The following is a 12988-nucleotide window of genomic DNA, read 5'->3' on the forward strand; positions in this document are numbered from 1 at the left end:
ACAAAGATTATTGTCAGACTATTTTTTTTAAGTTATTTTGTCAATGAACTACATTTGTAAAGTTCTCAGATTTTATGATGTTGTTTAATGTCAATTTCTTATTTTCAGCCCCATTTATGATGCTTATTGTCAGAAGCACTATGCAAATGGTCATTGCGATTATGGGTGCAACAATGAAGAGTGCAACTGGGATGGCCTAGATTGTGAAAATGAGCAACCATTATTGGCTGATGGTCTTATTTCCATTGTGGTCCTCATGGATATGCAGGTGTTCCGCTCAAATATTGTTGCTTTTTTGAGAGAGGTAAGTAAATACAAATATTATTCTATTTCTGCATTATTGGCTAAGATTCCTTATTAATATTTGCTGACTGTTGGTTATGGGAATGGAGAATCTTAAACCATGAACATATTCATTTGTATTATGTTGTTTTGATTGTTTGATGCTACAAAAAAAAAGTTAACTAGAACTCCTAGTGTACACATTAATAACTGCTTTATGATGTTCTTACTGTAATTGCGGAAACCCATTGCCTTTTCTGTAGATTGGCAATCAGCTGCGCACAACTCTTAGGGTGAAGAAGGATGAAGCAGGAAATGATATGATTTATCCGTGGAAACTAGAAAGTGATTCAGGTTCGAGCATTATGTTTGGTCGTGGAAGCTCTGGAGTGATAGCATATTTGGAAATGGACAATCGAAAATGTGCTTTGGAGAGTGCAGAATGCTTCCGCTCAGCAGATGAGGTACATATCTGTCATTTATTTTTAGAGTAAGAGTTACAAATTCAGTTTTACATACATATATTTCTTTTCAGTAAGTGATGCATTGTGTTAATGAATTGTCCATCCATATTTCAGGCTGCACATTTCTTAGCTGGAACTGCAGCTAGGCACTCAATTTCTAAAACATTTCCAATTTATCAAGTTCGGGGTGTCGAGGGTCCAATTCCTGGTGACGAACCGAGCACAAATGTGAAGTACGTGTTCATCGGGGTAGTGATAGTGTTGCTTGCTGGGTTGCTCATAGGGGTTCTCGTTACTGCTCAACGGAAACGTGCCCAAGGCATTACTTGGTTCCCAGAAGGATTCTTACGAAGCAGCAGGTATAACACTTGAATTTATAGCTTTTCATTAGTTCACGTAAAGTTTAGTATCTACTGCATACAATATCTAAAATACACAGTATCACTATATTCTCCACAGGAAAGGTTATTAATTTGAAGATCCTAGCTCTTTTTGAACTTGTCTTTGTGATGAATACTTGCATAGAGTTACAGAACTCTATGTAATACATACACTCATATAGCTACAACATCAGCTTTAGAAAATGACAAAATTTACAACTGAGTGAAAATAAAAGCTATAAAACTATGACATACTATTTAATCAGATATAATGAAAATTTAATCAGATATATATGCGCATTTATTGATATTGTACTTTTTATTAGATATGTATTTTAGTTATTAGTATTGGTAACGGTCAAAGCATGATCCACAGTAAAATGTCATTTGACAGCGGTCAGCGGCGGCGTTCCCGTCGCAGGGGCCCCGATGGTCAGGAAATGAGAAATCTGCACAAACAACCATCTGGAGGCTGTGTCGATGTCACCACTGGAGCTGTGCCCGGGGCACCAGTGGGTGTAGGAGTAGGTCCTGGGCAGGCAACACAGTGGTCTGATGATGAAGTGGACCTACACCCACCCAAAAGATTACGTGTTGGGACCTGTGAGGCTGGTTATGCATCAGATCACACTGCTGTCACAGAATATGAGGAGGGCGAAGCACGGACGTGGACACAACAACACCTTGAGGTGGCAGACATGAGACACAGGCCAGATCCAGCCATACTGACACCTCCTAGTTTGGTGAGTGCCGTTAAATTCCTAACAAAAAGAAGCAAATTTGTTACCTAGTATTCTCTTTTGTATAATTACATATGTTAACTTTGTCGAGTAGGTGATCAGTTACTATTTATGATTATTATTTGTACTTGAACGATGTCACTGCTTCTTCTATGAAATGGTGTACGTACACAAGAATATTATGTTACATCGTAGGTATTCGGAGTTTCCTTGCATTTAAAAACTTAAAGTACGAGTTTTCAGCTTGTGTGACGATTGCAGACTTTAATTCAGTTAATCTCGGCTCCTTCATTAAATGAAGTATCGCAGCATGAAGAGTGCTTGTTATTATTTGATTGCCATAATTTTTTTTATCAAGCTCAAATATGTTTTGCACCTGGTTTTCATAGTTGCATAAACTATTGTATTGTCAGAGAAAGTCATTGTTATTGGGATTTAAAACTTTTATTTAAATTATTTGACTAGAAGTTGGAATGTAATTTACATTGCAGATAATAATTGTTAAGATGAAGATTATTTAATATAGAAGTTCTGTGGCACTTGAGTTGTTACTGATGATGCTCTTTCATTGTCATGAAACACAGAGAGAGTAAATCTGTCTTCTTCACCACAGGAGGGTGGCCAAGATGTGGATGTACGGGGTCCGTGTGGAATGACTCCATTAATGGTAGCAGCAGTTCGTGGTGGAGGCATAGACACTGGCGAGGATGAGGATGATGATGGAAGTGCAGCAGCTGTCATTACCGATCTCGTGGCTCAAGGAGCTGAACTTAACGCCACAATGGACAAAACAGGAGAGACTTCTCTTCATTTAGCAGCCCGATATGCTAGAGCTGATGCTGCAAAACGTCTTTTGGATGCTGGTGCAGATGCAAACCTACAAGATAATACTGGTCGTACCCCACTACATGCTGCTGTTGCTGCAGATGCCATGGGAGTTTTCCAGGTACATACAATACTACATGTTACATAGGAAGTTTGATTCATTTTGTGAACACTGCTGCTATTTAATCTGTTAAAGATGTGTGTCGTTGTAGAAAGGTGATGATATACTTTTGATATTGGATGGTACTAATGCCTATTTCTTCCATTTGATTTTCATGCTAGCAATAATTCAATTTGTTAATGTTACGTACAGAGTTACATGCAGTTTTGCTTGTAATTTTAACTATTGTAACTTTAAAACAGGTCATTATTCAGTTCAGTTCTACAACTGTAATACAGCAGGGTAATTATTAATGCAAGTCTTAATTTTTGATAATTCTGATTTGTAGATATTGCTACGTAATCGAGCAACCAATCTAAATGCTCGAATGCATGACGGTACTACTCCACTAATTCTGGCTGCTCGTCTAGCGATTGAGGGCATGGTGGAGGATCTCATAAATGCCGATGCTGATATAAATGCTGCAGATAACTCTGGAAAAACTGCCCTGCATTGGGCTGCTGCTGTTAACAATACTGAAGCAGTAAATATACTGTTAGCACATGGTGCTAACAGGGATGCTCAAGATGACAAGGCAAGTTGAAATTGGCCTAACAGTTGTGCAGTGTGCATGCTATATATAATTAGATTCATGATAATACTGAGTATTCACTTAGCTGTTATTCTAATTTGGTATATCAGTTTATTTATGTGAGTGAATACATGTAATAAAATACAATTCCAGTGATACAACTTTTCCTCAAGAAATGCAAGTGAAACTTACTGTTCTAAATGGATCTCTTGTATTTCTTTCAGGATGAGACACCACTGTTCCTTGCTGCTCGTGAAGGAAGTTATGAAGCTTGTAAAGCCCTACTGGACAACTTTGCTAACAGAGAAATCACGGATCATATGGACAGGTTGCCAAGAGATGTAGCAGGAGAGAGGTTGCACCATGATATTGTGAGATTACTTGATGAGCACGTTCCACGCAGCCCACAGATGGTTACTGTCATACCGAATGGGCCTATCATAGGTAAAAAGCAGAGTTAGCTATGTATTTACAATAAAATGATTTTAATTTAAACCCAAAGTAATATGCAATTAAAATTAATCATTTTTAGTAAATAGAAAGACATCAAAATCACTATTATTGCTGTCTGAAGGAAAATGGTTTGGAGCCTGTTGTTGTTTTAATTTCTAGTGAGTAAAGAGAATGAACAAAATTACAGATGCGCAAAAAACCTCTATTTCAAAGTATGCATCATTTAACTGCAAAGTGTAATACTATCTTCTTCTTCTTCTTCTTTTTTTTTTTTTTTTTTCCTTGCAGATATGCTGTGATACAACTGTTCTTAACCATCTGAAAGTATTTATGAAAGGGGCAAAATGTTCTTCTTCTTAGTGTTGTTACGCAAAACACATTCTCCTCTGCGGTACACATTGTGGCTAATGCTGTTTTCTGCAAGTCTTTTAATCTGGGAGAATTATCTGTCTGTCTGTCAGTATATCATAGTAGGTGTTGTATATCTGTTATTGAAGGAAATAAGCGGGAGTTGTGTTGTTTAATGAGTTGACAATAAGTTTGGGCTGACTCTCCTTTTGTGTTAAGATAGTGCAAATTGCATCAAATTGAAAAAGTCTATTACATACTTTGTAAAAACTCCTGATACACAGTGTGCATACCTGGTGTTTGAGGTAGATGATGATCTGCGTTATTATTCATTATTATTTTGCTAAACATAAATGCTCTAGTTTCTGCTATATTTTTTAAATAAAATATACAAAGCATGTGATTGCTCCATTTGTGTTGGTTATAGTGTTCTGTTAATCTTTTGCTGTGTTCTGCACATATTAATTTTTGTTTTTTTGTTTAAGTCTTTATGCTGTGACACTTTTGTCTTGCTTTGAGGTTTTTTATAACACAAATAAGTCAGATTCCACAGGATTGCTTCATTAAAGCTACAACCAATTCCTTACCCCTTTTTCTACAACTGAACTAACACACTACCTCTAAGAAACTGAAGTCTAGCATTACATCTCTCTTTCCCTTTGTAGTTTTTATATCTTTGAAGTTTTTATTTTGTTCAGTATTATAAAATTATTAAATATATCAATTTTGTGTTCTAGGTTCACCAAATCACCATCATCATCTGATTACTCACCCTACAGTAATAGGGGCTGGTACGAAACCGTCCAAATCTAAGAAACGTCCCAAGCCAGGAGCCAACGCAAACGGTCAGACTGCGGCAGGTGGCAGTTCACCAACCAGCCCCGATACAGACGGAGTGGCTGGAGTACGCCGAAAACCGAGTGTCAAGAAATCTGGGGGAAAGAAACCGCCAGTAGGCACTCAGCCTCAGAGTGTGGAAAGTGCGGCATCTTCGCTTTCCCCAGTCACTTCGCTGGAGTCCCCTCGCACGGTGGGCGGACCGGCAGGCGCCGCCGACGGTAGTGTTCCCAGTCCCTACGACGGCTCGGTCTACAGCAACGGCGGTCTCTCATTACCAAAGCAGCCTCCGGCCTACGAGGACTGCGTGAAGGGCACAGCCGGAGGACCTCTGCAGAGTCTGCGCGCACTCGGGCTGGAGCAGTACGGGTGCTACGGAGGGCTGTTCGACCCCACAGGTGCCAGCCAGCAGCAGCTGCAGCTGGCGACTCTGCAGGTCCACGCCCAAGCGCAGGCCCTTTCGCCGCCGTACAGCAACCAGCAGTCTCCACCGCACAGTGTGAGCTCACCTGCGGCGAGCTACGGCGGTTCACCTTCGCCGGCAAAATCGAGGCCGTCGCTACCTACCTCGCCGACACACATGGCTGCGCTGCGTGCGGCGACTCAACAGAAACATGGACTTACTGGCCAGCAACAGGCGCAGGCTGTGGGCTTCGACTTTCCCGATTTGGCAGGTGCAGCTGTGGGTGCCGCGGGAGCTGGACCGGGTGCGGCTTTTGGTCTACAGCAACAGTACTACCACTACTTGACGCCCCCGTCACAGCACTCGGAGGCGACACCTCAGCACTATGTTCAGGCACCGGATAATTTCCCCACTCCGTCCCCAGAGTCTCCGGGCCACTGGTCGTCTTCGTCACCGCGCTCTGCATCTGACTGGTCGGAGGGCACGAGGAGTCCCGCCTATGCTACAGGAGCGCAACATCAGAAACAGGCTGAGGCAATCTACATATAGTTGGTAGAGACCTCCATTGAATGAAGTGTAGTGTTCTATGAAATGCACTTCCTGTTACTGGAGTGTAGAAATCTGAAGATTTGTGAACAGAGAAAAACTAAATTGTGTAGCTGATCTTCAGAGAAATAAATTGGAACATGGTTTTTAATGTCCATTGCATTTCTTGTGCTGAACAGTAACATATTACCTGTACGAAATGAAGTTAGTGCGTCGTGACTGAGCAAGTTAAAGTATGTGTATCGGGCTCGAGCACAAAAAGTTTATCGTGAAGGTAAATGAGAGTTTGTTTCTGATCGTCATTTGGTTTACAATACGTGTGCACAATAGCTCTCAGTGTGAAGCTAAGAGTCAGTTATTGCTATTGTGGATGTGCCTATTAGCATCAACTTTTACCCACCTATGGGCCACATTTTAACAATGGAACTGTCGCCCACTCACAGTAAGAGTGCTCTTGCCTGAAGGAGCTCTGTTATGAAAGTGGGAAGTACCACTGTGAATTTCAGTTTTCTAAACTTTGACAGTTGGAGCCAGCTATTTGAAACAAAGACAAGGAAAAAGGAAACTGTGTGTGATATTACATTTCTGGTAACACTGAACCTGTTTCAATTGGAAAAAGTGTTGTTGATGCCCTTGTGAGAAAATTGTTTGATGCCAAAAGACTTGCTGACTGATGTTGCTGGGGACAATTATTTTTTTGATATTTTTTTCTCTCAAGAAACAGAAAAGAGAACAGTTATGAGGGTAAAGATTACCTGACAATTAGGACGTACTAAGTGTTGTACAAAAAGTGATTTCCCCTATTTTGGGCTTATTTTATTGACTCAGCTTTGTACAAAAATGATGTCCCTTTTTTGTGCTTATTTTATTAAATTGACATAGTGTACTCTATTTAATATTTTGCACTGGTTAAGAAGAGGAAGTTCTTCAATCAGTTCAATTGGAGCAGTATCTATTCCTCCTCATTTTTTATATGTACTTGTTATCTCTCATTTGCTAACAGAAAATCTTGCTCATAAAGGATGACAAATGCCTTTTACCTTGCCATGCAGTGGTGCATCCAGATGTAAAATGTCTTTCATTCCATCATTATTTTTCTACAGCTTTATATGTGTATGAAAATTTGTAGCACATAAAGTACTTGGTCTTTTATAAAGATATATTTTTCTAGTTTCCTAAGCATGTCTTGATTGTTGAGAGTTTGTGATTATAATGATGCGAAAATTTTAGTTGGTGACTGTCTGACATGTTTTATAGTAATGTAAAATAGGCTGAATATATTTAATTTTATAATTGTTTTTAATGTATGTTGTAAATAATGTGTTTATGTTATGTACAAAGCTACTGATGAAAGAATTAGTGAACAAATTGCCAGAATACAGTAGGCAGTTGAGTACTTAATTGTATTCTGGGTTGGTATGTGTATTATATGTTAAGACAGATGGCCTGAGAGTGGTTCAGATATTAGTGTTGTAGACTAAGACTTAGATTTCTATGATTGATCAACACTTTATGCTGAAAGATTCTAAGTGCCTTGAACACAAAAGGAGTGTATTGCAATGTTGCAATTTCTTTGAAGTGGTGTGTAATAATGTGCCTTAGTATGCAGTAATTCCATTTCCAAATTTAATTTGTAAACATATTTGAGAGCATCTGATAGAGTAAAACTGAGAGTTGGTCAGAGTGAACTATGTTTATATTGAAAACATTCCTCTTGTGAATGGAAATTACTGCACTCCTGTTTAGAATCTTAGGAAGTCAGCTGTTTCACACTGCAGATTATAATTATAATTTGATGCTACATCTGATGTTTCTCCTCTTTTTCTAAAATTTTTAAATTTTTAAGTGACATGCTAAACACCAGGGACCAAAGCATTCTTAAATGGATGCTGAAATATAAGACAAAGGCGTTACCTGTTTTGAATGCAGTTGCCAGTATTTTAAATTGTGTTCAGCGCTACAGTATTGTCATTTCACGTTAATATTAAAAATTTTAGAAGATAACACGAGGAGGTTGTTTTTTTCCCAAATACAACAGTTTGAAACATTAAACTATTCATACTCCATCAGTGGGTGCATAGTATGGTATTTGCTGTGAATCACTGGATGATATCCTGTATACGTGCAGAATTCCACAGACTTTCACTATAATACATTAAAAAGTGGCTCTCTTTGCCTTTGTCGTTAGCTTCGTGACCCTGTGGTAGCAAATGAATTTAGGAAGTGGTATTTGCTATTGTAATTTGGTTAATAAAAACATTTATTCTTGATGGATGTTAAATAAGATATGTCTGTATCCATTTGGTATACAGTGTTATTACTCTGTGAAATCATAACATTCCATTTCCCTACAATTTTTGTGGCAGAACTTATTATGTGGTAAGAGGTATTTACGATATGGAACAGAATGCTGAACTGATTGCAAGGAAGTGCTCATCCAGTTTACGGTGCAAGCCCCTTGCATTATAATTTGTTACGATGATGCCTTGGTCCACTTCTAATAGGTTTTAGATTGAATGAAACCACCTTACAAATTGCTACAGATGCATGTGGTACACGATTTCCTTTCATAGGTTCATTTTGAATCAATCATCACTTTTCCTAAAAGGCTTACTGGTTTTTAAAATATGTTCTGTTTCACTGTGGCATTTAATTATGTTGTGTCTTAATGTCCCTCAGTTCTTTCACGTAGCCTAGGATTGGTTTCCTGATTCTTAGTGTTCACATTCAGAGTTCAACACACCAGGAGAAATGGCTTTAGAAAATGCAGGTTATTTTGAGAGAGACCATGTGAACATAACTGTCAACAGCAATTGAAAACATCAGAATAGTAATTATTGGTAACCATGTACCCATAACTAAGATCTTCAGTGATCTATTACTCTTTCATTTCCATTGTTGTAATTAATGATATTAAAGTGTATGCAGGTCCTGTAGGGTTGTGAAAGATAGATATGTAAAGTATGTTGACCTGTGTATTGAAGTTCCCAACGTATAAGAAAGTTTTGCTATCTTTTGATTTTTTGTAGATTTGACAGTAAAATTTCCATGACACCTGAAAGTTGTTCTTTGAATTGACTTACAATTTCTGAAGACTGTCAGTGTTTTAATTTTTAGTATATTTGTTACAAGGCCATTAGATAATTTATTAGTGTATAATAATAATGATACAACAATTGCAATGATTCATTTACACATTTCACTACTATTCTTATACAGAATAAGTCCATATTTGCACCATCACTCATGACAATTTTTTTAATGTGTAGAGAAGCAACAGTGTTTGCTTTGGGCATTTTGGCCATTTATGTCAATATTTCTCGAAACATGTACTTGATAACGTTTTCCTCATGCTAAATACTTCAGTAGCTACTTGTCAATTGCTGACTACTCGTTTCTCTGCTGTGATGAGTGGAGAGGAGTTTTGATTGTATTGTTACCCTTTTAAAATATTGAACAGAGCAATGACTTAGTGATCTGTGTATTACTCTATACCACTTTGTAGTGTATGGAAAGGGATTTTATGGACTATCTTAACTACAAAATTTTGGGTGTCGTTTCCTACCTGTACAGTTTTTTAGACAAACTTTCTTTAAATGTCAGTTCAGTATTTATGAGGAACTCTTTCTTAATGCACACAGTAAATCTACCAATTTAAAATCTCAGGGAATAAAATTTGAACAAGACATTACAGAGAAGTATTGTATTGTGAGGAAGTGCTAGCAGAACAGACAGATTTATTTCGTTTTGAAAGGTGCATTATTGTTAATTATGTTTGAGTCATGACAGATTTCAGTGCCTTTTTTATTTTAATTTTGAAGATGACAAATTAAATTTTTATCTTTCAATCTGTTGAACAATTAAACAAAACCTGTAGTTTGTATTGCTTCTTCAGATTCATGGTGACAGGCTTTTTTTATCTTCCAATCATTATTTTTTAACAACTTGGTTTTCTCTGCACAGTAACTTCTTCATTGATTTTAGTTTTGAATGTATTATGTAAATATTTCCTAATACCTGCTTGGTTCCAGCACACTGTCCATCTCATAGGTTTACAGATTTATATGAAATGGTTATTGTGAAATGTGCCTTATGAACAGTTTCTACTGGAACAAACAGATTTACAATCCACTAAAGTTTCTAAACATTTTATCTCTGACAAATTGGAAGACAGAGCATTCAGTAAGGTACCTGATCATCTGGAAATACTGTGAGCTCGTTTTTTGTGTACATTTTTAGGCAGAGAATATGACACACCAGCTTCACTACAGATTTATTGTTCACAGTTGTACCTTTTGACATTTGTGGATGGTTCAATTATGTACTATTTTAATTTTGCAAAGAATACTTTCATAACCGTTGCTGTTTGTTCACATGAAACCACTTTTCACTTCTCCATGTTGACTTTTTTGGACATTGATATTACAGTCTTATAAATAAATAACACATATCACAGAAAACCGTTGTCAGTGTTTAGCAGTGACTGATGCTTTATTTTTCCGTGACTGATGCTTTATTTTTCCTGTGGTGTGTAAATTTTTAATGTGAATTTAAAATATTTATATTTCTGGAGTATCAGTAAATAAATGAAGCTCATTTTTTCTGTAGTGTATTTTACATGTTTGAGAATCTCATTTTATTTGTAAATAATTTCTTAATTGTTATGATACAAGGAGTAGCTTTGTAGTTGTAATATATTTCCTTAAATAAATATGGTTTAAGTAAATAAATGAAATACTTTAGTTATTGAGTTGATTTGCTGTGACTTTTCTTTCTTTCTTTCTTTCTTTATCTTTATCCTTCCACAGTATGTCAGCTTGGATATATTTTAGCTAACATTTTTGACACTTTTTTATGTTACAACATTTTCAGAAATTTTTCTGTGCAATAGGAGGAGTTGTGAAGGAAATATGATTTCAGTCTGTGTTTTAAGTTAGATTATCTACTAAAATCTTTACATAACTGGGCAGACAGTCAAAGACATTTGTGGCCGAATACCTCCCTCCTTTCCTTGCTGCTCTAAGACTGTCAGGGTGACAATAGAATACTTCAGGCATTGTGCAGCAGCACACACAATTGTTCAGAAGTTGCAGAAGTATATCTCATTAATGAAATTCTGTAATAAGGTTGTTTGGTTGTTAGATCTCCGTACTCAAGGTAACAAAGTTAATTAACGAGTATTGGTGTAGATGGAAATTTCATGATACTGTACATGACCACCAGCATTCCCCATGTGAAGGATTCCATAGGACGTTTCTGTGGCATACAACCATAAATTATACAGTTGCTGAAGATGAGAATGTAGCCAAATACTGGTCCGGACAAAATAAAAATAAGCAATAAAAGAAGCATCCTTGTCTATATATATATACAAACAGTGTCATTCACTAACTTCATACAATCTGCAGAACACTGTGAATACAAAACTGCTATAGCATTTGACATGATCATTTACAGTTTGCCTGAAAATACAAAGTAATGAATTACTGAGAAACCTCACACATGTGTAAATAAAAAAGTAGGATGTAAGATTTTTTTCCTGTGAATAAGCAAAAATCTGTTAATATAAAGAATACTACCGTAATTTGCCCCTGCCCCCCTCCCATTATTTATATTGCATGTCATTTCTCACAAGGGAACCTCCCCATCGCACCCCCCTCAGATTTAGTTATAATTTGGCACAGTGGATAGGCCTTGTAAAACTGAACACAGATCAATCGAGAAAACAGGAGGAAGTTGTGTGGAACTATGAAAAAATAAGCAAAATATACAAACTGAGTAGTCCATGCGCGAGATAGGCAACAACAAGGGAATTAGAAGCTCAGGAGTTCCGTGGTCCCGTGGTTAGCGTGAGCAGCTGCGGAACGAGAGGTCCTTGGTTCAAGCCTTCCCTCGGGTGAAAAGTTTAACTTTTATTTCAGTTTATGTGACAAATGCTTATGTTTACATCACTTTTTTGGGAGTGATTATCACATCCACAAGAAAACCTAAATCGGGCAAGGTAGAAGAATCTTTTTACCCATTCGCCAAGTGTACAAGTTAGGTGGGTTGACAACGTATTCTTGTCATGTGACGCACATGCCGTCACCAATGTTGTATAGAATATATCAGACGTGTTTTCCTGTGGAGGAATCGTTTGACCTATATCCTTGCGATCAAATGTTTTCGGTTCCCATTGGAGAGGCACGTCCTTTCGTCTACTAATCGCACAGTTTTGCGGTGCGGTTGCAAAACACAGACACTAAACTTATTACAGTGAACAGAGACGTCAATGAACGAACGGACAGATCATAACTTTGCAAAAATAAAGAAAGTAAACTTTTCACCCGATGGAAGGCTTGAACCAAGGACCTCTCACTCTGCAGCTGCTCACGCTAACCACGGGACCACGGCGCTCCTGACGTCAGATTCTCCTTGATGTTGCTTATCTTGCACATGGACTACTCAGTTTGTATATTTTGCTTATTTTTTTCATAGTTCCACACAACTTCTTCCTGTTTTCTCGATTGATCTGTGTTTAGTTTTTCAAGGCCTATCCACTGTGCCAAATTATAACTAAATCTGAGGGGGGTGCGATGGGGCGGTTCCCTTGTCAGTGATAATTTGGGGTGTGAATTTTATAACACATTCGGCAATGAAAAATATGTATATCCAGGTAATACATGTCCACAGTTGATATTTTGTAGTATGGTTTAGTAAACTGTAAATCATCATAGCTCTTACAAAATTCTCGATAAATATAATTGTTGGACAGTTTCTAAGCAGTGTATTAAATGAACAATGTACCCTTCTGCCATCTACAATGGGTAAATGTATAAGGAAAATTGCATCTGTAATTCTGCTTCAGCCCGGAAATGAATAAGAGCAACCATTATCAATATGGCATTTTGTCAACATTATTACAGAATTCCAATAATTCTGGAATATATTGGAAGTATATTTACACACATTCATAGAATTATCGAAAACTGCAGCAGATTCCAAACTATCACGGTGCAGATTACCCAATTTGTGGATT

General features: G+C 37.5%; 1 protein-coding gene across 1 annotated transcript in view; it reads left to right on the forward strand.

Annotated features, from left to right (window-relative positions):
• The window catches only part of LOC126248062 (neurogenic locus Notch protein), a 401991-nt gene extending 391347 nt beyond the window's left edge, over positions 1 to 10644 (forward strand). The window contains exons 17-24 of the mRNA XM_049948703.1: positions 109 to 304; positions 546 to 746; positions 861 to 1105; positions 1521 to 1869; positions 2480 to 2812; positions 3141 to 3386; positions 3608 to 3827; positions 4922 to 10644. Coding sequence (XP_049804660.1) covers positions 109 to 304; positions 546 to 746; positions 861 to 1105; positions 1521 to 1869; positions 2480 to 2812; positions 3141 to 3386; positions 3608 to 3827; positions 4922 to 5973 — 2842 coding nt within the window. The 3' untranslated portion in view covers positions 5974 to 10644. The remainder of the gene's footprint in view (positions 1 to 108; positions 305 to 545; positions 747 to 860; positions 1106 to 1520; positions 1870 to 2479; positions 2813 to 3140; positions 3387 to 3607; positions 3828 to 4921) is intronic.
• Positions 10645 to 12988: the final 2344 nt, after the last annotated feature.

Source organism: Schistocerca nitens, chromosome 3, assembly GCF_023898315.1.
Source record: "Schistocerca nitens isolate TAMUIC-IGC-003100 chromosome 3, iqSchNite1.1, whole genome shotgun sequence".
NCBI lineage: Eukaryota > Metazoa > Arthropoda > Insecta > Orthoptera > Acrididae > Schistocerca > Schistocerca nitens.